We start from the raw sequence: 24,967 nt of genomic DNA on the forward strand, positions 1-24,967 counted from the left end.
CAACAGGCTTACTTTTACTCTAGTCAAATGAATTTAATTAACTTACTTATTCTATAGTTTTTACTCAACTACTTTAATACCTGTATTTCTGTTTTGCAACTTGAACGCTTGTGTGGAAAATTTGTATACTTGTCCATAAAGACTGTTTATGCAGACAGACAGGAAACTGATTAATGATAAAAGGATCAGACCTGCTGTCAAGTATTGCTATTAGCTGGAAATATGGCATTGCATAAGAATTTGAATTTTACAAGCTTATTTGTGAATTTGGCAGCTGTTACAGTTGTATCTTTGTGACACCTCGTTCATCCCAAGGTGGAATGGAAATGATCGCGGAAGCTCAGCTACCATCAGTGTATTATAGAAGAGGAACAAGCAAGCTCTATTCGAGTTCACGTAAGAGTAGCAAACGGAACAGAAGGATAATGGCACGGCTCTTACATCTCTGTTTCCTGGGATACCTTCTTCACGCTCTGACTGAATGCACAATCAGCACCTCAGAGTTTCGGCTTGATGGGGATTATTTGATAGGTGGACTTTTTGATGTTCATCATGTCAATGACTCTTATCCTCACAACAGACCAGAAGCCATCACCTGCTCCAGGTGAGTTTTATAATCATGGTACTGTAGATGACTTTTCACTAAAATGAATGCAAAACAACGTGACACACTGTCTAGTCAACAGATTTCTAGTAAATGGCAAATTTATCAAAAAATGTAAGTAGCTACTGTTAAAAAAAAAAAAAATCAGTCATTAGAGTAATCAGGAGCAGAAACTTAACAAATGTTACTGAATGTGCACCAACAATTGCCATAATCATGATTCTGTACCATTGTACTTCTGTCCACAGTCAACCGTTAATTCTGTCAAGTTATCAGAGGTTTCAGCTGATGAGATTTGCAATAGAGGAAATCAATAACTCCACCAGCCTGCTGCCAAATGTGTCTCTTGGCTATGAAATATTTGACCACTGCTCTGACATGCAGAATATTCCAAATATTTTAAATCTCATGTCTGATGATGGCAGAGTCCAACCTTGGAGCGACTCATACAAGAACTTATCCAAACTGATAGCAGTGGTTGGCACATATACAAGCACAGAGACACGAACTGTTGCTCCGTTCTTCATGATGGATCGCGTCCCTATGGTAAATCTGAAAGCTTGTCTGTCTTCATATCTTATTTAATGGCACAAAAAATCATTTTTAACATGCATAAAACTATTAACTATTTTTATAGCCCGACATTTGAAAATATATTGCCACTGACATGGGGGTATTTCTTTATTTGTCTTAACAGATCAGTTATGGAGCTGCTAGTTCCATCTTCTCAAGAAAAAAGGATTTTCCCTCCTTTTTACGAACACTGCATCCCAATCAAGATGTCATAAAAATGGTTGTAAAGATTTTACAACATTTCGGCTGGCGCTGGGTTTCTTTCCTATATATTAATGACGATTATGGAAGTGATGGCCATAACTTGTTTTTAAAAGAGATAAAAGACACTGACATCTGTCTGGCCTACAGCAAAGGCCTTGACGACAACACAGATTACCATAAAGTTTTGAAACGGATAGATTTATTTGGGGTAAATGTCATTATTGTTTTTGCTGCTGAATGGACCGCTGAAAGGCTCATTAGGTCAGCAATACAACATAATATCAACAACAAGGTGTGGATAGCAGGGGATGGCTGGTCCTTGCACAAAAAGCTTCCCAAAGAAAAAGGAATTGAAAAAATCGGAACTGTGCTTGGAGTTGCTGAGCGTATCGTGCCAGTACCAGGTTTCAGGGATTTCCTAAAATCTTCCAAAACCAAGATTTGGTATGGAGATGTAGGACAGACATCTTGTAATCAGAATTGCAGCTGCAGCAGTGTGACTGCTGAAGATGTTATTGCTGCAGACCCCTCTTTCTCTTTCCCTGTGTACGCTGCTGTATATGCCATCGCCCATGCCTTACACAATGTCTTGCAATGTGGAGCTGGCAGATGTAACAGAAGTATTACAGCACATCCACAAATGGTAAGTATGGAAAATAATTATTTCATTTAATGTGCTATCGCCATCTACTTATTCACAAGGTGGTAAAGGTCAGCAGCTAGTATTCAAACCTCGTATGGGCACGAGCTTTATCCGGTACTCTGACTTCTTCCTTTAGTTGGGTTGAGTGATTCTAAATTTTCTGCAGGAGTGAGGTTTGTTGATCTCATTTTCTTTTTTGGGGGTGGGGTGGGGGGAGACTGGTGACCTGTCCAGGTTGACTCACTGCCCTTCGCCTGTAGTGTGGTGGGATAGGCTCCAGCACAACCCCGTGATCATACATTGGACTAAGTAGGTCTAGAATATTGATGTATGGATTTATATTTGTGTGGCAACTCAACTCTTAGCAGATGTGTGATTAAACTGTAGCACACATATGTGGTGGACATATGATCCAAAATTAATTGTAAATGCTGTACAATTTTGAGCCAGAGACAAATTGTCATTTGATCATATTGATTAAATGTATAAGAGATCTTCATGAAACTTGCAGCCACGAGAGGCTCTGACCAAATATTGCACTTGCACTGCATGGTGGAGGGTTGCATCTTTTTCCTTTACACTATCTTCATCTTTTTGTCTGACTGCATCTTATTTGGAGACAGCTCAAAACCAGCCTGATTTACAGTATTTATGCTTCCACAGGAGTTTTCATCTGCTTATATTAGAGTCATCCTCTTTAATGCACTCCCCATTTACTCATTGTGAACATAGAACTTTTAAATACACTGAATTTTGATTGTCAACAATAGGTTTTCAAGGAATTGCAGAGTTCCAACTTTACACTTCTAAACAAGACTATTAACTTTAATGAGACTGGTGACCCCATGTTTGGATCCTACTCTGTGGTTTTTTGGAATCACAGTGGTATAGAGGTGGCCGGCTCTTGTCATTTCCAACCATTCAACCTCTCCATCAATGACACCAAAATTAAATGGCGCCCAAATGGAACGGTACGTACTTTTCTTCACTGAATTTGTATATTTGTAGGACATTTTTATTTTCCTACATTTGCATGTATGTGCAAATGGTTATTTACAAACGAGAAAAACAAGCATATAAATATCAATCCCACGTTAGGAGCAAACCCTGTTATCAGTGTGTATTGTTAGGAAAGGGCTGCAGTTTACGAGGATCGTTAGTGTTATTTTTGCATATTGGTCTAAATGTAATTACTTGCATCTGTTTAACCTCTGGCCTTTGCATTTTTAATGTACCTTCATGTTGTGCCTGATGTATATAGATGCCTACATCATTTTGTACACCAGAATGTGAAGAGGGACACAAAAAGAAACAAGAAGGAGCCCACAAATGCTGCTTCAACTGTACAATCTGTCAAGGAGAAACTTACATCAACATCACAGGTAAATGATGTAAACTTTATGCACAAAATAAGTAATGTATATGATCATCAAATTATGGGTTATATCCAGTTTAAGTATGTCACAATGTTCTGCAAATATTTTTTTTGTTCTTAAGATTTACCTCTTTTTTTTTTTTTATTTTACCTCTATTTGGCAATGTTCAATATTGTCTTAGGTTAGATCATCGTGCTACATTCCCCTCAGTTAAAAGAAATCCACTTGGCAAAGTGATTCGGCACAGAGAGGAGTCAAAATACTTTTCACCAAGGGTGTAAAAGCTGACAATAGCAGTGTTATGCCTTTTAAAGGATACCTATTATGGAATTTAATGTATATTTTAAACAGGCCTTGAATGTCTTAAAAACAATCGAAAGCTTGTTTTTTTCTACAGAAATTAGAAATTCAGCCTCTGGGCCATGTCTCTATTTTTACCGCTTCTAACATCCTTCTCTATTTGTGATCCTGAGGGGCGGGAAGGTTATGATAATGAGGCTCGGTGCTGATTGGCTGCCTGAATGACGCGTAGCAGGGGAGGCACAAAGGCCCAATCTCAATACTCCCCCTACTTTTCTTCACTCGCCCTTCTTTTCTTCACTCGCCCTTCTTTTCTTCCCTACCCCCTAAAAAAGAAGGGGGAGATTTTAGGGCACTTGAAATCTAGGGCACTTGGCCCAGGTGCTTGTCCCAATACTCCCACTCCCCCTCGTTTTCATCCCTACCCTGATCAGGAAGCTGAGAGCCAAAAGCTGTTTTAATTTCAGCTGTAGCGCTGTTAATATGGCACTGTGGGGTGGAGAACAGCGAGACGAGACACTCTGGTGCGTTTGAGTTGGTTTATTGCATGCTCCCACATCTCAATATTACAGATGCCTGATCGGACTAATAACAACAACGCACCAACCGGAAACGGAAGTAACCCCCAGATCACTCTTCCCCCGAGACCTTAAAGGCACAGTACCTGGGTGAATGTCTCTCACCGTACATATATGTGGGTCACCACAGGAGCCCCCCCAGAATTCACCCACAGAAAAGTGCACAAAACCACATCATCAAAAAACAATAGCCCCTAACAGCGAACAGTCCAACGGAATCCAGTCAACGTATCGGGGGACGGATCAAACGGCCGAAACGGCTACGCTTCGCCGCCGGAGGATCACGGGCCGCTAGCAGGGGCGGGGCCGCAACCGGGGGCGAAATCGGGGGCCGCCCCCGACGCGGAGGTACGGCCACCTGCACCGGCACATCCACATCCAAATGAGCGGGCTTGAGCCGGTCTATAACGACCCGCTCTGGCCTGCCCCCCATGTCCACCACAAAGTTCTTAGCCCCCGACTCCAAAACCCGATAGGGCCCGTCATAGGGGGGCTTCAACGGGGTCCGATGTCCGTCATGCCGAACGAAAACGTACCTAGCAGAAGGCAGGTCCCTGGGGACATAGGACTCGGGAAGGCAGTGGTGAGAGGTCGGGATGGGCTTCAGGGCATCAGCGACGTCCTGGAACGCAGACCGCTGAGCAGCAGCCGACCAAGGGGCAGTGGCGTCCGGAAGGAACTCCCCCGGGACCCGGAGAGGCTGCCCATACACCAGCTCGGCGGACGAAGCCTGGAGGTCCTCCTTGGGGGCCGAGCGAAGACCCAGCATGACCCAGGGCAGGCGGTCGGCCCAGTTGCTGTCCGTAAGGCTGGCCCGCAGAGAAGCCTTCATGTCCCGATGAAATCGTTCACAAAGTCCATTCCCCTTGGGGTTGTAGGCTGTGGTGCGGTGCACCTTCACCCCGAGATGATCCGCAACCGCCGTCCAGAGCTCCGAGGTGAACTGCGGACCCCTGTCACTGGTGATGTCCCCTGGCGCCCCGAACCGGGCCACCCAGCAGCCGATGAAAGCCCGGGCCACCTCCGCTGCCGTAGTGGAGGACAGAGGGACAGCCTCCGGCCACCTGGTGGTCCTGTCCACCATGGTGAAAACGTGAGTGTATCCCCGGGAAGGTGGCAGGGGGCCCACCAAGTCCACATTCACATGGTCGAACCGCCTCTCCGGGACGGTAAACGGTGCCAAAGGGGCCTTAGTATGCCGGTGGACTTTGGCCCGCTGGCACGACACGCACGCACCAGCCCAGGCTCGAACGTCCTTCCGCAGCCCCGGCCAAACGAACTTGGCCCCCACCAGCTTGGTAGAGGCCTTCGCCCCCGGGTGGGAAAGTCTGTGGATGGTGTCAAAAACACGGCGCCGCCAGGCTACAGGCACCATGGGCCGCGGTTGACCGGTGGAGACGTCGCAGAGTAGAGTGGTGTTGGCTGCGTCGAACACCACCTCCTTCAGCTGCAGAGCGGTAGGAGTAGACCGGTAGTCCTGCAGTTCCACGTCCGTGGCCTGATCCGCCGCCATGGAGGCATAGTCCAGCCCCAAATGGACGGACGCCGCAACCACCCGAGAGAGGCAGTCGGCGACAAAGTTCTCCTTGCCCGCCACATGCTGGATATCCGTGGTGAACTCGGAGATTGCCGAGAGATGGCGCTGCCGCGCTGACCACGGCTCCGACGTCTTCGCCATGGAGAATGTCAGTGGCTTGTGATCCACAAACGCAGTGAAACGGCGCCCCTCCAACAGGAACCGAAAATGCCTGGTCGCCAGGAACAGTCCCAGCAGCTCTCTGTCAAAGGCACTATACTTGCGCTCCGAGCCACGGAGCTGCCTGCTAAAGAATGCCAGTGGCTGCCAGGCGCCGTCCACCCACTGCCCCGACGGCATAGTCCGAGGCGTCTGTCGTAAGTGCGATCGGAGCAGAAGGTGACGGGTGAGCAAGCAGAGCTGCGTCCGCCAGAGCTGTCTTAGCGTCCTCAAAAGCGGTGTTCATCTCCGGGGACCAGTCCAAGCTGTCCTTGGGCGCCTTGCCGCGCAGGGCCTCGTACAAAGGGCGCATAAGACGGGCAGCGTGGGGCAGGAACCGGTTGTAGAAGTTCACCATCCCCAGGAACTCCTGAAGTGACTGCACCGTGCTGGGGCGCGGAAACTGGTTGATGGCCTCCACTCTGGCGGGCAGAGGCACAGCCCCCTGCGGCGTGACGTGGTGTCCCAGGAAGGTGATGGAGGACTGTCCAAACTGGCACTTGGCCGGGTTGACAATGAGCCCGTGCTCACTGAGCCGTTCAAATAGCTGGCGGAGGTGCGCCATGTGTTGGTCAACGGACGAGCTCGCTATTAAAATGTCATCCAAAAAAACAAACAAAAACGGCATGTCCCGAAGCACCGAGTCCATTAAGCGCTGGAACGTCTGCGCCGCCCCCCGGAGGCCAAAAGGCATGCGCAAAAATTCAAAAAGGCCAAAGGGGGTGACGACAGCCGTCTTCGGTATATCCTGTGGATGTACTGGCACCTGATGGTATCCGCGCACCAGGTCCACCTTGGAGAAAACGCCGGCCCCCGCCAGATGGGCTGAGAAGTCCTGTATGTGCGGGACGGGGTACCGGTCGGGGGTCGTGGCGTTATTAAACCGGCGGAAATCGCCACAGGGGCGCCAACCACCGCCAGCCTTAGTTACCATATGCAGGGGAGACGCCCACGGGCTGTTCGACCGCCGCACAATGCCGAGGCGTTCCATGGTCGAGAACTCCTCCCGGGCGATGGCCAGCTTGGCGGAGTCGAGGCGCCGGGCCCGGGCGTAGACCGGCGGGCCCACGGTGGTGATATGGTGCTCCACGCCATGCTTAGCCACTGCAGCCGAGAACGTGGGCGTGGTGAGGTCTGGAAAACTGGCGAGCAGGCGCTGGTATGGGTCTCCCGTGGCGAGCATGTTAGACAGGCAGAGTGCTCCGCCCCCTCCAAGCGTGCAGGGGTAGGAAGCAAACGACAGGGTGTCAATCAGGCGACAGTTTTTAACATCCACCAGCAGGTTGAAAGCGCAGAGAAAATCCGCGCCCAGGAGCGGCGTGGACACAGCCGCCATCACAAAGTCCCAGCCGAACCGCCGCCCGCCAAAACACACCTCCACGAACCTGGTGCCGTAAGTCCGTATAGGTGTGCCGTTAGCGGCGTCCATCTGGGGCCCATGCCCGCCGGCCACGGTGTCCACGGCCTGTGCTGGTAGAATACTGCGTTGCGCGCCGGAATCTACCAGCAGCCGCCGGCCAGACAGAGAGTCAGAGATGAACAGCAGCTTGCAGTCGCGGCCGGCGCCCATGGCCGCTAACGAGCGCCGGCCCTGGCGTTTCCCTGCTGCTTGAAACTGCAGGGTTTGCGACACTGTTTAGCCTTGGCTCCAAACCTGGCGTGATAGTAGCAGAGCCCGTCGTCGGTCTGGCGGCGGCCCATCACCGCCGCCGCGGTGTCCATGTCCTCCTCCATGGGAGAAAATGGTGTTGAAGCGTGCTGCTGCGGCAATAGTGCGTGGATAAACTGCTGCCTGTTGGCCAGGAAAACCCTGTCCGCCTCTGCCGCCAAGCCACGGTAGTCCTTGGTGGAGGAGAGAGGGTTACTGGCCAGAGCTGTGCGAACTGGCCCCGGAAGCTGGCGCAGGAAAATGTGTGTGAAGAGGAAGGATGGGTCAGCTGATCCCAGAACAGCCAACATCCTCTCCATCAGCTCTGATGGTTTCCCATCACCGAGGCCGTTGAGAGACAGCAAACGGTCAGCCTTCTCCAACTCCGACAGTTCGTACAGTTTAAGCAGGAACGTCTTCAGAGCCTCGTACTTCCCCTGCTCGGGTGGATCTTCCAGCAGCATCATTGCACGTGCTGTTGTTGCAGCGTCCAAAGCCGACACAACATGGTAGTATTTTGTTACGTCCTGGGTTATTCCCCTCAGCTGGAACTGGGCTTCTATATGCTGAAACCACGGCCGGGGGTTCTGCTGCCAAAAGTCGGGCAGTTTGACTGTCGCGGCATATATATTAGCGGGCGCGTTAGCCGCGGCGGCGGCGGCGGCGTTGTTGTCCTCGTTCATGTCGTTCCGATCTCGTCGTTCCGATCTCACATCAGGGTCACCAAATTGTGGGGTGGAGAACAGCGAGACGAGACACTCTGGTGCGTTTGAGTTGGTTTATTGCATGCTCCCACATCTCAATATTACAGATGCCTGATCGGACTAATAACAACAACGCACCAACCGGAAACGGAAGTAACCCCCAGATCACTCTTCCCCCGAGACCTTAAAGGCACAGTACCTGGGTGAATGTCTCTCACCGTACATATATGTGGGTCACCACAGCACTTTATTAAGTTTTAGTATTTTTTCAGGCGTAAAAGTAACCTTTAAGATCCCTTACCTGGGCTCAGTTTATCCAAACTTAAAATATTTTATTTTTTATATTAAAATATTTAGCCTGTTAAGAAATTTGACTCAACGTTTTCGGAGATGATAAGAGCCGCCGGCCCCGGGGCGCAGCAGCAGCTCACTGCCCGAGAACAGAAGTGTCCGCCGGGTCAAGCTGCTCCGTCGTCCCGGGAGAGAAACCTGCAGCTCTGTGGAGAATTACGCTGGCTGAAATAAATCATTTAGGAAGATGTTGGTTTAATAGATGAAATCTAACAGTTGTAGCTACGCCTGTTAAGAAATTTGCTCCGAAATTTCGAGATTTCTGCCTGCCGGCTCCAGAGCTTATGGGTCCGCGTACATCGACGCAGAGCCTACGGTGTAGGTTACGTAACCTACGTCGTAGGCTCTGCGTTGGTGTAACGCAGAACCATAAATCCCTTTTTTCTGGCGTGATCTTCGGCAAACGGGAAAATGAGTGATTATGTAAATTCACTGAGTGAATATTATGAAAGTAAAATATATATTTCTCGCTAGAAATTTAATCAAAACCCATTTTTATGCAGAAACTAACTCAAAATATTGATTTTATTCACTAAAAAATAAGAAATGTCCGCCATGTTTTTTTGGGGGGATTCAGTCCGAAAATGACGACGAAAAGCATTCTGGGAAATTTTTATACCCCCTCGCTCGCGAAGTCAGCATGTGAAATCCCTCGCTGTGAAGGGGCTATTTATAGCCCCCTCGCCCTCGTTATGCCCACTCCCCCTAGGTGAAAAGAGGAATTGGGACACCACTACCCTCACGGGAACGCGCATAATTTAGGGGTAGTGAAGAAAACGAGGGCGAGGGGGAGTATTGGGACGGGGCCAAAGCCTCGCTCTGGCTGAAGAGTCGGCTCCGTACAGTATTAAAGCGTGTCCCATGCGAGCGAGCTTCAGCAACACAAAATCAATTCCATTACTTTATTTTCTATTGGACTGTCCTAACTGGTCGCGAGTTTAACGGTTTCAGTGTGGGCAGAGAGAGTCCGATGTCACGCAGCTCGACGCAATAGTCGGACGCTCGCATGCAGTTATGACACGGTGTAAACAACTCCCTGAAATCTTAAAGCCTGAATTACGGTTCTGCGTTAAATCGAGGCGTACCCTACGCCGTAGGCTCTGCGTTGGTGTAACGCGGAACCATAAATCAGCCTTTAGTTACCTGAAGGGGGGAACGGGTCACCTCGTCTTCACACTAACAGTTCTTTACTCCGATTACTCATCATTTCCTTTATTATGTTACAAGACAAATGAATCATGTTAACTGTAAAGAAATCACAACACTGAATGTTCACAAATGGCAACTTTATTGTTGAAAAATAAAATAAAATTTATACACTATTGCTGGCTCAAGGAAGGGCCGTGCGTCTTCTGAAGGTGTCGTTGAACAGCTTCAGGTGCATTGCTTGGAAGATCTGAAACCATAAACAGAAAAAGATTACTAATAGAGCTCCGATGTTACCTAACGGGTAACACCGGAGCTAAGCTAAATACTTAGCCCATGCAAAGATCATACTTGTAGACAAATATAAATAACATAAAAAATTAACGTCACTTACCACTGACTTGTGCGCAGTTGCCGGGTGCGTGCTGTTGGTACTGATCCTTTTATGAGGGTAAGTGTCGATGCAAAACCTAATTTTTACTGTCCCTCGTTGTTAAAACGGCCACACGATGCACCACCACGAAACAATGGCAAACGCTCTGGCCGGCGGAGTTAGTTGTGGGCGTGGTTTCACGCAGCGGAGGCCGACCGGGGTGTGGTTTGCATTTTGCTTGCATAACGAAAATGCGCAAATCTGAACGGCTTGTAGAAATCACATGACACTGGAAGGATCCTCCGGGCGGGGTGAACAGACACTGCAGAATTTGGCTGCTTTACTCTCTGTATTGGCAGGGTGAGGGGAGACTACTTTATATATGTTAACGCAAGAAAAAACGTGTTTTTCATAAAAGGTCCCCTTTAATGTGTGAAATGTATCTATATTCTCCTACTTCATCTTCCCTTAAAGTTAATTTGTTGACTGTGTGTCATTATATCATCACGAAACAGAGAATCCCTACGAATGCAAGAAGTGCAACGAGACGGAGTGGTCCCCAGAAGGAAGTACTTCCTGCAAACTGCGGCCGGTGGTGTACCTGCCCTTCACACAGAGCTTACCTATAGCAATCATGTTTGGCACCTTGGTCTTGGTGGGGATGGCTATAGTCGTGTCTGTTCTCTTTGCCGTCAACTACAACACACCTGTTGTCAGATCTGCTGGAGGACCAATGTGCTTCCTGATTTTAGGTTGTCTCATTCTGTCAAGTCTAAGTGTGTTCTTTTACTTTGGGAAACCCACAGGTGCTTCTTGCGTCTTTAGGTTCGTGCCATTTCTTTTGTTTTTCAACATTTGTCAAGCTTGTTTTGTTGTACGATCTTTTCAAATTGTTACTATTTTTAAAGTAGCTGCCAAGTTCCCCAACGTCATCCGTGGATGGAGGAGATATCATGGCCAATGGCTTTTTATCAGTGTGGCCTTCGTAACTCAAGCAATAATTCTTATTATTGGCAAAATCGAGTATGAATCTTCCACACTCGAGAACAAAATGTCAGATAACAAAATTATTCTTGGCTGTAAAATTCATCATGAAACAACCATATGTTTTGCTATTTTACCTCTGTCTTTCATCATTCTTGGTTTTATTTTCTCTTACATGGGAAAGAGCCTTCCAAAGAATTACAGTGAGGCTAAAGCAATCACTTTCTGCTTTTTCCTGCTGCTCTTTATCTGGATCATCTTTGTCACTACATACATAGTTTACAAGGGAAAATACATTGATGCTATTAACGCTCTGGCAATACTCTCCAGTCTCTACTCGTTTCTGTTGTCGTATTTCTTGCCAAAATGTTTCATAATTGTTTTTCAACCCTACAAAAACACGCATCAATACTTCCAAAATGTCATTCAAGACTATACCAAGCAACATAGCTAGTTAATACTTCTAAACATCTTAAACAAGAGAGAGAGAGAAGGGACAACAGTTTTCAGCATGTATGTTATGTTACACGAATGTGATTATATTAGTATTTACTCACTGGGCAACGGTCATCATAGGGGAAATATTAAATATCTAAATATAATGAATTTTGCCATACAATCTTTTAATTTACTTGGTTTGAATTAAATGGGCATAATGTCATTTTAACACCAAAAGTGGCCATAACGCAAAGCTTAATTTAATTTAAGCATATGTATATATTCAGTGTATATTTGCTTGAAACATCCATCCATCCATCCATCCATCCATCCATCCATCCATCGTCCGCCGCTTATCTGTTCCCGGGTCGCGGGGGCAGCAGCCTCAGCAGGGATGCCCAGACTTCCTTCACCCCAGACACTTCCTCCAACTCTTCCGAGGGGAGTCCGAGGAGTTCCCAGGCCAGCCGAGAGACATAGTCTCTTCAGCGTGTCCTGGGTCTTCCCCGGGGTGTCCTCCCGGAGGGACATGCCTGGAACATGCCTGGAACTAGGGAGGCGTCCAGGAGGCATCCGGTACAGATGCCCAAGCCACCTCAGCTGACTCCTCTCAATGTGAAGGAGCAGCGGCTCGACTCCGAGCTCCTCCCGGGTGACCGAACTCCTCACCCTATCTCTAAGGGAGCGTCCAGCCACCCTGCGGAGGAAACTCATCTCGGCCGCTTGTATCCGCGATCTTGTCCTTTCGGTCACAACCTAAAGTTTGTGACCATAGGTGAGGGTAGGTGCGTAGATTGACCGGTAAATCGAGAGCTTTGCCTTTCGACTCAGCTCCTTCTTCACCACGACGGTCCGGAACATCGAACGCATAACTGCGGACGCTGCACCGATCCGTCTGTCAATCTCCCGATCCATCGTTCCCTCACTCGTGAACAAGACCCCAAGATACTTGAACTCCTCCACTTGAGGCAGGACTTCTCCCGGACTCCATACTCACTCAGCACCCCCCACAGAATGGCACGAGGGACACGGTCAAATGCCTTCTCCAGATCCACAAAGCACATGTAGACTTGTTGGGCAAATTCCCACTAACCCTCGAGCACCCTGCGGTGAGTGTACAGCTGGTCTAGTGTTCCACGACCGGGACGAAAACCGCATTGTTCCTCCTGAATCCAAGGTTCACCTATCGGCCGTATTCTCCTCTCCAGTACCCTGGCGTAGACTTTCCCGGGAAGGCTGAGAAGTGCGATCCCCCTATAGTTGGAGCACACTCTCCGGTCCCCCTTTTTAAAAAGAGGGACCACCACCCCGGTTTGCCACTCCAGCGGTACTGTCCCCTTCCTCCATGCAATGTCGCAGAGGCGTGTCAACCAAGACAGCCCTACGACATCCAGAGACTTGAGGTACTCAGGGCGAATCTCATCCACCCGCGGTGCCACTGAGGAGCTTACGAACCACCTCAGTGACCTCGGCTTGGGTGATGGATGAGCACGCCCCAGAGTCCCCACTCTCTGCTTCCTCAGTGGAAGGCATGTCAGTCGGGTTGAGGAGATCCTTGAAGTATTCCTTCCACCGTCCGACGATGTCCACAGTCGAAGTCAACAGCTCCCCACCCACACCATAAACGGTGCCGGCAGAGTACTGCTTCCCCCTTCTAAGGCGCCGAACGGTCCGCCAGAATTTCCTTGAGGCCGACCGAAAGTCTTCCTCCATGGCCCCGAACTCCTCCCAGACCCGAGTTTTTGCCTCCAGGACCGCCTGAGCCGCGGCTCGCTTGGCCTGCCGGTACACATCTACTGCGTCAGGAGTCCCACAGGCTAACATAGCCCAGTAGGACTCCTTCTTCAGTGTGACGGCATCCTGTACTTCCGGTGTCCACCACCGGGTTCTAGGATTGCCGCCACGACAGGCACCGAAGACCTTGCGACCACAACTTCAAGCCGCTGCGTCGACAATGGAGGCAAAGAACATGGTCCACTCAGACTCAATGTCCCCCGCCTCCCCCGGGATCTGAGAGAAGCTCTCTCGGAGGTGAGAGTTGAAGATGTCCCTGACAGAGGGCTCGGCCAAACGTTCCCAACGGACCCTCACAATCCTTTTGGGTCTGCCCGGTCTGTCCAACTTCCTCCTCCGTCCGCGCATCCAACTCACCACCAGGTGGTGATCAGTTGACAGCTCAGCCCCTCTCTTCACCCGAGTGTCCAAGATGCGGCCGAAGGTCAGACCGATCGACTTTGTTGCTTGAAATGTCATTAGGCCCATATAGTAATATACAAGACAGTCTTTACTAAAACAAAACATTTTCTGCTTTAAAAACTACTACAATTGGCTGAAAGACTTTTTGGATTTATTGTCAATGGAAAAGGCAACCTCAATCCTTAAAGACAATGAAAATGACCAATTTGCCCCATGGACTGTCATTAGAGAGCACTTGAGAATAATGGAATAATAACACGACCTGTTGTGTTGGTCAAATGCTTCTTATTTTATTTTACTTATTTTTCTTTTAGAGCTGGACCTGAACTGACGCTAGAGGCACCATCATTCCTAGAGTTTATCTGTACCAACCCTTCCCCCATCCCCTTGTCTTTTTTTTTTGTCATTGTAATGTTTTCCTCCCTGTTTATGTGAAATGTGGTGGTGTTAACCTTTTTTTTTTGGTTTGTCTTCATTTTGAAAAATAAAAATGATAAATAATAGAAAAAAAATTTGGGCAATTCAAATATAAATTATTCAAATTCAGTTTCTAGTGGCACATATTTCTGCCCATAGTATTTTCTTTCCACTCCAAATGATATTAAAGAGGCTGTGTGTCCCTTTCAACAGTGTAACATTTTCTTGGCTTCCTATTTTGTGGGTATTCATGTATAAGGAATAAAAGACTGAGCCAAAAATATTTGTCTTTCTGTCTGTCTTTCTGTTTTGCAACTTGAACGCTTGAGTGGAAAATTTGTATACTTGTCCATAAAGACTGTTTATGCAGACAGACAGGAAACTGATTAATGATAAAAGGATCAGACCTGCTGTCAAGTATTGCATTTGCTGGAAATATGGCATTGCATAAAAATTTGAATTTTATAAGCTTATTTGTGAATTTGGCAGCTGTTACAGTTGTATCTTTGTGACACCTCGTTCATCCCAAGGTGGAATGGAAATGATCGCGGAAGCTCAGCTACCATCAGTGTATTATAGAAGAGGAACAAGCAAGCTCTATTCGAGTTCACGTAAGAGTAGCAAACGGAACAGAAGGATAATGGCACGGCTCCTACATCTCTGTTTCCTGGGATATCTTCTTCACGCTCTGACTGAATGCGCAATCAGCAGCTCAGAGTTTCGGCTTGATGGGGATTATTTGATCGGTGGACTTTTTGATGTTCATCATGTCAATGACTCTTATCCTCACAACAGACCAGAAGCCATCACCTGCTCCAGGTGAGTTTTATAATCATGGTACTGTAGATGACTTTTCACTAAAATGAATGCAAAACAACGTGACACACTGTACAGTCAACAGATTTCTAGTAAATGGCCAATTTACCAAAAAATGTAAGCACTGTACTGGGAAAAAAACTTGTCATTTTTAGTAATCAGGAGCAGAAACTTAAAAAATGTTACTGAATGTGCACCAACAATTGCTATAATCATGATTCTGTACCATTGTACTTCTGTCCACAGTCAACCGTTAATTCTGTCAAGTTATCGGAGGTTTCAGCTGATGAGATTTGCAATAGAGGAAATCAATAACTCCACCAGCCTGCTGCCAAATGTGTCTCTTGGCTATGAAATATTTGACCACTGCTCTGACACGCAGAATATTCCAAATATTTTAAATCTCATGTCTGATGACGGCAGAATCCAACCTTGGAGCGACTCATACAAGAACTTATCCAAACTGATAGCAGTGGTTGGCACATATACAAGCACAGAGACACGAACTGTTGCTCCGTTCTTCATGATGGATCGCGTCCCTATGGTAAATTTGAAAGCTTGTCCGTCTTGATATCTTATTTAATGGCACAAAAAAATCATTTTTAAATGCATAAAACTATTAACTATTTTCATAGCCTGACATTTGAAAATATATTGCCACTGACATGAGGGTATTTCTTTATTTGTCTTAACAGATCAGTTATGGAGCTTCTAGTTCCATCTTCTCAAGAAAAAAGGATTTTCCCTCCTTTTTACGAACACTGCATCCCAATCAAGATGTCATAAAAATGGTTGTAAAGATTTTACAATATTTCGGCTGGCGCTGGGTTTCTTTCCTCTATATTGATGACGATTATGGAAGTGATGGCCGTTACTTGTTTTTAAAAGAGATAAATGACACTGACATCTGTCTGGCCTACAGCAAAGGCCTTGACGACAACACAGATTACCATAAAGTTTTGAGACAGATAGAGTTTCTTGGGGTAAATGTCGTCATTGTTTTTGCTGCTGAATGGACCGCTGAAAGGCTCATTAGGTCAGCAATACAACATAATATCAACAAGGTGTGGATAGCAGGGGATGGCTGGTCCTTGCACAAAAAGCTTCCCAAAGAAAAAGGAATTGAAAAAATCGGAACTGTGCTTGGAGTTGCTGAGCGTATCGTGCCAGTACCAGGTTTCAGGGATTTCCTTCATTCTTTCAAAACCAAGATTTGGTATGGAGATGTAGAACAGACATCTTGTAATCAGAATTGCAGCTGCAGCAGTGTGACTGCTGAAGATGTTATTGCTGCAGACCCCTCTTTCTCTTTCCCTGTGTATGCTGCTGTATATGCCATCGCTCATGCCTTACACAATGTCTTGCAATGTGGAGCTGGCAGATGTAACAGAAGTATTACAGCACATCCTCAAATGGTAAGTATGGAAAATAATTATTTCATTTAATGTGCTATCGCCATCTACTTATTCACAAGGTGGTAAAGGTCAGCAGCTAGTACTCAAACCTTGTATGGGCTTGTCTGTGGACAGGGTGTTATGCCTGTTCTGGCACGAGCTTTATCCGGTACTCTGACTTCTTCCTTTAGTTGGGTTGAGTGATTCTAAATTTTCTGCAGGAGTGAGGTTTGTTGATCTCATTTTCTTTTTTGGGGGTGGGGTGGGCGGAGACTTGTGACCTGTCCAGGTTGACTCACTGCCCTTCGCCTGTAGTGTGGTGGGATAGGCTCCAGCAGAACCCTGTGATCATACATTGGACTAAGTAGGTCTAGAATATTGATGTATGGATTTATATTTGTATGGCAACTCAACTCTTAGCAGATGTGTGATTAAACTGTAGCACACATATGTCGTGGACATATGATCCAAAATTAATTGTAAATGCTGTACAATTTTGAGCCAGAGACAAATTGTCATTTGATCATATTGATTAAATGTATAAGAGATCTTCATGAAACTTGCAGCCACGAGAGGCTCTGACCAAATATTGCACTTGCACTGCATGGTGAAGGGTTGCATCTTTTTCCTTTACACTATCTTCATCTTTTTGTCTGACTGCATCTTATTTGGAGACAGTTCAAAACCACCCTGATTTATTTATGCTTCCACAGGAGTTGTCATCCGCTTACGTTAAGCTGGGCATACACTGTGCAATATTTTAAATCGTTTGATTCAGCCCCATCTCAAACAAAAGTTCACAGCCCACGAGTAATGGTCTCACACTGTACGTCCCGATGCTCTGATGCGACCCGTCTGCTCACACTATACGTTCATAATACTCACGTCGGACTTCTGTGTACTGGAACTGCAACATCAAAAAGAAGTGGAAGAGGAGGAACCCCGAAGAGAGAGACACCGAAGATGCTCAGCAAGAACAAACGCGCTGCCTTAAACCTGAATTATGGTTCCGCGTTAAATCGACGGCGTAGCCTACGCGGCAACCCGCATCGTATGGTGCGGGTCGGCGCGTAACCTACACCGTAGGCTCTGCGTTGGTGTAACGCGGAACCATAAATCAGCCTTTAGCAATTTGTGCCATTCTGTGTGGCGATAAATGAAAAAAGATTAGACTACGTCGTGATTGGACAAGGAACTGGCTGGGCAGACGTGGGAAATGCGGTCTTTTTTTTCTGCTATAAAAACATGATTTGTTATGTAAATTTGCAACACTTTAAAATACAAATAATAGTTTTTGACGTGACATCAGAGAGATTGCGCATGCTCTCTGCGAAAGGATGAGGCCAATCGGGTGGCAGTATTACTTCAACTGTGCGATACCTTCACGAGGAGCGACTAGGATTTCAAACACGTTTGATTTTCTTGCGAGCACACGATTTGTGATGGGGAGTTCGTCGTGAGGCGTTACTCTCTCGTCGTTACTCCACGTATACTGCACGAGGCACGACCAACCATTGGGTTGAAATCCGGCCCGATCCAAAAAATAGTCACACGAGTGGAAAATCGGTTCAAAACCAGCCGATAATCGCACAGTGTCTGCCCGGCTTTAGAGTCATCCTCTTTAATGCACTCCTCATTTACTCATTGTGAACATAGAACTTTTAAGTACACTGAATTTTGTGTGTCAACAATAGGTGTTCAAGGAATTGCAGAGTTCCAACTTTACACTTCTAAACAAGACTATTAACTTTAATGAGAATGGTGACCCCATGTTTGGATCCTACTCTGTGGTTTTTTGGAATCACAGTGGTATAGAGGTGGCCGGCTCTTGTCATTTCCAACCATTCCGCCTCTCCATCAATGACACCAAAATTAAATGGCGCCCAAATGGAACGGTACGTACTTTTCTTCACAGAATTTGTAGGAGTTTTTCATTTTCTTACATTTGCATGCATGGGCAAATGGTTATTTGCAAATGAGAAAAACAAGCATATAAATATCAATCCCACATTATGAGCAAACCCTGTTATCAGTGTGTATTGTTAGGAAAGGGCTGCAGTTTACGGGGATCGTTAGTGTTATTTTTGCATATTGGTTTAAATGTAATTACTTGCATCTGTTTAACCTCTCGCCTTTGCATTTTTAATGTACCTTCATTTTGTGCCTGATATATATAGATGCCTACATCATTTTGTACACCAGAATGTGAAGAGGGACACAAAAAGAAACAAGAAGGAGCCCACAAATGCTGCTTCAACTGTACAATCTGTCAAGGAGGAACTTACATCAACATCACAGGTAAATGATGTAAACTTTATGCACAAAATAAATAATGTATATGATCATCAAGTTATAGGTTATATCCAGTTTAAGTATGTCACAATGTTCTGCAAACTTTTTTTTGTTCTTAAGATTTACCTCTATTTGGCAATGTTCAATATTGTCTTAGGTTAGATCATCGTGCTACATTCCCCTCAGTTAAAAGAAATACACTTGGCAAAGTGATTCGGCACAGAGAGGAGTCAAAATACTTTTCACCAAGGGTGTAAAAGCTGACAATAGCAGTGTTATGCCTTTTAAAGGATACCTATTATGGCATTTAATGTATATTTTAAACAGGCCTTGAATGTCTTAAAAACAATCAAAAGCTTGTTTTTTCTACAGAAATTAGAAATTCAGCCTCTGGGCCATGTCTCTATTTTTACCGCTTCTAACATTCTTCTCTATTTGTGATCCTGAGGGGCGGGGAGGTTATGATAATGAGGCTCTGTGCTGGTTGGCTGCCTGAATGACGCGTAGCAGGGGAGGCACAAAGGCCCAATCTCAATACTCCCCCTACTTTTCTTCACTAGCCCTACTTTTCTTCACTAGCCCTTCTTTTCTTCACTCGCCCTTCTTTTCTTCCCTACCCCCTAAAAAAGAAGGGGGAGATTTTAGGGCACTTGAAATCTAGGGCACTTGGCCCAGGTGCCTGTCCCAATTTCTCCTACTCCCCCTCGTTTTCATCCCTACCCTGATCAGGAAGCTGAGAGCCAAAAGCTGTTTGGGCTTAGGTTAGATCATCGTGCTACATTCCCCTCAGTTTGTTTATTTAAAAGGATTTGTTTAGTCTAAAAGGATCCCCATTAGTCTTCACCATGGGAAGACTATTCTTCCTGGGGTACACACATAGACATACAAAAGATGATAATATAATAATAATAAAATAATAACACGACAATAATAATAATAAAGATGACAATAATCCAACTCAAAAAGGGTGAAAAACCTTCACTACAATTCCTGAAATAATAAATTGAACCAAAAGTAAAAGATTAAGTAACCCACCATCCACATCTTAAGTAGCAATATTTGCTACTATCACCAGATCTGTTCCGCTTATGAACAAGATAGTTTGCAAAGACTTTATAATATACCCATCCTCTATTTATAGAAGTATAAATATATATTACATATCATAATATATTCATCATAATATACTCATACATTATAATATACTCATACTTCTAAACTATATATACACTCATATATACACAGTTAAAATAAATCCACTTGGCAAAGTGAATCGGCACAGAGAGGAGTCAAAATACTTTTCACCAAGGGTGTAAAAGCTGACAATAGCAGTGTTATGCCTTTTAATGGGCAACAATGTATCTATATTCTCCTACTTCGTCTTCCCTTAAAGTTAATTTGTTGACTGTGTGTCATTATATCATCACAAACAGAGAATCCCTACGAATGCAAGAAGTGCAACGAGACGGAGTGGTCCCCAGAAGGAAGTACTTCCTGCAAACTGCGGCCGGTGGTGTACCTGCCCTTCACACAGAGCTTACCTATAGCAATCATGTTTGGCACCTTGGTCTTGGTGGGGATGGCTATAGCCGTGTCTGTTCTCTTTGCCGTCAACTACAACACACCTGTTGTCAGATCTGCTGGAGGACCAATGTGCTTCCTGATTTTAGGTTGTCTCATTCTGTCAAGTCTAAGTGTGTTCTTTTACTTTGGGAAACCCACAGGTGCTTCTTGCGTCTTTAGGTTCGTGCCATTTCTTTTGTTTTTCAACATTTGTCAAGCTTGTTTTGTTGTACGATCTTTTCAAATTGTAACTATTTTTAAAGTAGCTGCCAAGTTCCCCGACCTCATCCGTGGATGGAGGAGATATCATGGCCAATGGCTTTTTATCAGTGTGGCCTTCGTAACTCAAGCAATAATTCTTATTATTGGCAATGAGTATGAATCTTCCACACTCGAGAACAAAATGTCAGATAACAAAATCATTCTTGGCTGTAAAATTCATCATGAAACAACCATATGTTTTGCTATTTTACCTCTGTCTTTCATCATTCTTGGTTTTATTTTCTCTTACATGGGAAAGAGCCTTCCAAAGAATTACAGTGAGGCTAAAGCAATCACTTTCTGCTTTTTCCTGCTGCTCTTCATCTGGATCATCTTTGTCACTACATACATAGTTTACAAGGGAAAATACATTGATGCTATTAACGCTCTGGCAATACTCTCCAGTCTCTACTCGTTTCTGTTGTCGTATTTCTTGCCAAAATGTTACATAATTGTTTTTCAACCCTACAAAAACACACATCAATACTTCCAAAATGTCATTCAAGACTATACCAAGCAACATAGCTAGTTAATACTTCTAAACATCTTAAACAAGAGAGAGAGAGAAAACAACAGTTTTCAGCATGTATGTTATGTTACACGAATGTGATTATATTAGTATTTATTCACTGGGCAACGGTCATCACAGGGGAAATATTAAATATCTAAATATAATGAATTTTGCCATACAATCTTTTAATTTACTTTGTTGGAACTAAATGGGTATAAAGTCATTTTAACACCAAAACTGGCCATAACGCAAAGCTTAATTTAATTTAAGCATATGTATATATTCAGTGTATATTTGCTTGAAATGTCATTAGGCCCATATAATAAGTAATATATGAGACAGTCTTAACTAAAACAAACCAGTTTCTGCTTTAACAACTATACCTAGCATGCTAGATACAGTATATGTGGTTTGACACTGAAGTCTGTGAGCCTTAAAAATTACTTCTTTGAAACTATCACATACTGTATCACACCTGGTAGCCACAGACTGAATGCTAATTTGCCTCTTTTTTGGAAAAAGGGCTTTGGAGATGGAGCTGAAGCACAGCAGAGAGGGAGGAGTAATTTATTTATTCATTAAAATAGTCTCGCTTTTTCCTCAAAGTTAAGCATTTACTGTAAAAATGTAGTTATGATACACTTGTTTTATTTGTTGTACTTCTTTTGTGTCTGTATGAATAAATTCATTTCATTGAACACTTGAGTGTGTATGCTTCTGTTGTTAAGTTTAGGTGGCTATTATCAGTTGACATCTATTCTGTATTTTCTCTGTTCCCTGTAGATATTTAGTATACATGTATGAAATACTACAAATGTAGCTTCACACTATTAAATTTAGTATCCTATAACCGTAAGGCCAAGACTGTCATTTTCCAATAATACGGATTTGGTGCAGCAACCTTAGAGGGTACCAGACCTCCTTATACCCACCCCCATCTTTCAGGAAGGGAGAGGGGAAAAAAGGGAAGCAGAACAAGGCAAGGCCGACGTCAGTCTCCCTAAACAAAACTTTACAAAACTATTTGTTTACCAGCTTCATGGAGTAAAAAGAAGTGGGGCAACTGAACCTAACTTACCATTACTAAATGGCACTGACTGCCCTGTAAAACAGGAGAGCATCAGCAGGCAACACCCACAGCCTGCAAGCAAAGTTTAGTCCACCTAAGCAGTGCAGACTAAAAGACATGAATGTAGTGCTGAATGAATAAACTAAACCAACCACAACACCCAGCAATCCAAGTGTGATGCAAGAGGAGCAGGAAAAGGGGGGCTTGAGCATGTTGCCACGCCTCCATCATAATGGAACATGATATGTTGCAAATAAGACGGATGAGCTTGGACCACAAATGAGAACCACTGAGTTGATGACAATGACTCTGCTCGGTTGCGTAGAAGAAGAGCAGCAGAAGTAAAGGATGTGGATTTGCAGTGCCTGCCAACAATAGAGAAAACGTCTATTTGCTTTCCTGCTTCCAATATGGCTGTTTGAAATTCACCGCAAAAATGTGTCTCTAAATGAAAGAAATCTAGCTTAAAATCTTTTAGTCGTGTCTAAGGGGGAAAAAAATGAGCAAACTATTCTACGAGAATTAGTTGTAATTGATTTGATCTCCTTCAGAAAAGAGGAACACGCTATTTTACCATCAGCATTTATCTTGTCCAGCCATCAGCCACTATATTTTCTCTAAATATATACCAGATAACCCAGGGTTCTGACGGAAAAGAGGTTATCACCGTGTGGAGGAAGGCCAAGATGTAGCCAACTACTCATGCATTTATAGCCTCAGTGAAGGGGAAGCTGTGGCACATTTCTGTAGCTCCGAAAAAGACACAGAAGTACTGAATTTAAAAAATCTGAAATAAATTTTGACGATTAGCATCAATATTTAACAGTTTTTCTAGACTGACTGCTAATGTAAGCTCTGTAGGACGAACCCACCTGTACCTTTAAAGGCTATACTTCCATCTCACACTAGACTTTGGAGGCTGAGATGGCTTGACTAAAGTCTTAGATTTAATCCTGAGAGACTAGTCATGACCATTTACAAACATGGTTTTGTCTGGGTTAATAACAGGGTGCAGGACAGCCAGACTATTCATGGAATCTGATCCATCAACCGTCTGCAGAGACACAGTACCGGCAAAACCTGCTTTACCACTGAGTGGATCACATTTGAATGTGCTAATAATGTTACTCTCATATCAGTATCCTGTCAAACAGGTCCAACAGTAGAGAAGTCTGCACTGTGTGCTCCAACTTCTCATAGAATTTCAAACAAAGATGGGGGATGAAATTATCAGGATGTTACAGTATAAACAAGCATCCTCCCTGCTGCTCCATTTTAATGGTTAAGATATTTTTTATGATATTAATGGATAAGTTGTATATTAATTTATATCTCATACATTCTGTAACATTATTCAGACAATGTAATTGCAATTTACCTCCACAAAAGGGTGCAATGTTCAATCTATGCACCTAAAGGTCAAACAGCACCACCTTAGTGTCACTCCCTTTAGAGATTTGTTTTACTTTCTTCAAATGTGTAAATGGAACAATGATTAGCAAACATCACGAAATAGACCTTAATACTTATATTTTTCTGGTTCAAAGTCTTCTTTAATAAGTATTTACTCTTGTTAGAAGAATCCAGCTTTAACCAGCTTGAGCCACATTAAAACAGCTGGCTGCTGATAGCCTTTTTGAAGGGACAAAAGACATGTCATAGCTATATTTAAGTCAGATGCTTTGCATAAAAACCCATCAATGATCATAAAAATACAGTCTGGTGTTATGACACTTTTTATGTCACTGCACTAATGTTTAAAAGGGTGGGAGGCACCAGTTAATCTCATCCTAAAGCAAATTCGCTAATTCAGCTAATGTGACAACCCCTATCTCTCTGAGACACTGAAATACATTTTAATGCCAAGCTACATTATACTAGTTTAGTGTGTTGAGCCTACCTGGATAAGTTGTGTAAACTTTAATGGTATCTTAATATCATAGTAGCTGAAATGGCCATGTTAAATGTAATAATTCAAACTGTTCATTTTTGTGCAAGTTCAGCCTCATGGTTAAGTTAAAACTGTGTTTGTTGTTGGGAAATATGGTAGGGTAATGTGTTGATTACCCTACCATACATGTTAATCCTTTACTGTCACACTGCATAATGTGCTGAATATAGAAATGTATCCATCCATGTTCTTCCGCTTATCCGGGGTCGTGTCGCTGGAGCAGTAGCATGAGCAGGGAAGCGTAGACTTCCCTCTCCCCGGCCACTTCGTCTGGGGGGCATCTGGGGGGATCAAGGAGTTCCAACACCAGAGGAGCAACATAATCCCTCCAGGGTGTCTTGGGTCTCGGACTTGCACGGAAGACTCCACCAGGGAAGCGTCCAAGAGCCATCCTCAGCAGATGCCCACCTAATCTGGCTCCTCTCTACATAAAGAAATGTAATGATGTCTAATGCTAGAAAACCTGTTTGTGAATGCAGCCTGCTTATTATTTCACATCAAGTGTATTTTGATTCTTTTTCTGTTGTCCTTCCCTTTCATCTGTCGGTGCCTTACCTCTGCTGGTGCTATCCTGTTCCTACCCAGTTATTCCTCACATACTTGTTTGTGGATTTGCCTTGTTTTAGCATTTAGTTTTTCTGCGTCTGCAGCTCCTACAGTTGTTTCAGTAATTTCTTTGATAAAGGCTTTAGCTTCCTACAACTTGTTTCCTGTGTCATGCATTTGGTTCTTCTTCTTGCCTTTCCTTTGTTGTGGAATTTATCAAACCAGTTCAGAAGTCCGCTTTGTGGTTTTTATGAGGTTTTATTGAGCCGGCGGTGAGCACTTCTACACAGGCCA

The 24,967-nt window shown here is 44.7% G+C and overlaps 3 protein-coding genes across 3 annotated transcripts; all 3 read left to right on the top strand.

Moving 5' to 3' along the window:
* The first annotated feature begins 29 nt into the window (after nucleotides 1-29).
* Nucleotides 30-15,093, top strand: LOC133456391 (taste receptor type 1 member 1-like). Its single transcript, XM_061734868.1, has 6 exons — nucleotides 30-604; nucleotides 853-1,150; nucleotides 1,302-2,024; nucleotides 2,795-2,995; nucleotides 3,286-3,406; nucleotides 14,801-15,093. Exons 1-6 carry the CDS (start codon nucleotides 321-323, stop codon nucleotides 15,091-15,093), a joined length of 1,920 nt encoding a protein of 639 aa, XP_061590852.1. The 5' UTR covers nucleotides 30-320.
* Nucleotides 15,094-15,284: 191 nt separating this feature from the next.
* On the top strand, nucleotides 15,285-16,711 carry LOC133457338 (taste receptor type 1 member 1-like). The gene is made up of 2 exons (XM_061736501.1): nucleotides 15,285-15,630; nucleotides 15,782-16,711. The coding sequence occupies exons 1-2, from the start codon at nucleotides 15,301-15,303 to the stop codon at nucleotides 16,529-16,531; spliced, it is 1,080 nt and encodes a 359-aa protein (XP_061592485.1). The 5' UTR covers nucleotides 15,285-15,300; the 3' UTR covers nucleotides 16,532-16,711.
* Nucleotides 16,712-17,890: 1,179 nt separating this feature from the next.
* Nucleotides 17,891-21,735, top strand: LOC133457337 (taste receptor type 1 member 1-like). The gene is made up of 3 exons (XM_061736500.1): nucleotides 17,891-18,375; nucleotides 18,658-18,778; nucleotides 20,206-21,735. Exons 1-3 carry the CDS (start codon nucleotides 18,250-18,252, stop codon nucleotides 21,123-21,125), a joined length of 1,167 nt encoding a protein of 388 aa, XP_061592484.1. The 5' UTR covers nucleotides 17,891-18,249; the 3' UTR covers nucleotides 21,126-21,735.
* Nucleotides 21,736-24,967: the final 3,232 nt, after the last annotated feature.

Source organism: Cololabis saira, chromosome 12 (genome assembly GCF_033807715.1).
Source record: "Cololabis saira isolate AMF1-May2022 chromosome 12, fColSai1.1, whole genome shotgun sequence".
NCBI lineage: Eukaryota > Metazoa > Chordata > Actinopteri > Beloniformes > Belonidae > Cololabis > Cololabis saira.

Excerpts from the sequence above, each read along its gene's own strand:
- LOC133457337 (XM_061736500.1), top strand. The coding sequence starts at position 18,250 with ATGTTTGGATCCTACTCTGTGGTTTTTTGGAATCACAGTGGTATAGAG. Across the intron at positions 18,376-18,657 it reads AATGGCGCCCAAATGGAACG|ATGCCTACATCATTTTGTAC; the intron begins GTACGTACTTTT and ends TGATATATATAG. Across the intron at positions 18,779-20,205 it reads AACTTACATCAACATCACAG|AGAATCCCTACGAATGCAAG; the intron begins GTAAATGATGTA and ends CATCACAAACAG.
- LOC133456391 (XM_061734868.1), top strand. The coding sequence starts at position 321 with ATGGAAATGATCGCGGAAGCTCAGCTACCATCAGTGTATTATAGAAGA. Across the intron at positions 2,025-2,794 it reads TTACAGCACATCCACAAATG|GTTTTCAAGGAATTGCAGAG; the intron begins GTAAGTATGGAA and ends TGTCAACAATAG. Across the intron at positions 3,407-14,800 it reads AACTTACATCAACATCACAG|GTGGAATGGAAATGATCGCG; the intron begins GTAAATGATGTA and ends GTTCATCCCAAG.
- LOC133457338 (XM_061736501.1), top strand. The coding sequence starts at position 15,301 with ATGATTCTGTACCATTGTACTTCTGTCCACAGTCAACCGTTAATTCTG. Across the intron at positions 15,631-15,781 it reads TGATGGATCGCGTCCCTATG|ATCAGTTATGGAGCTTCTAG; the intron begins GTAAATTTGAAA and ends TTGTCTTAACAG.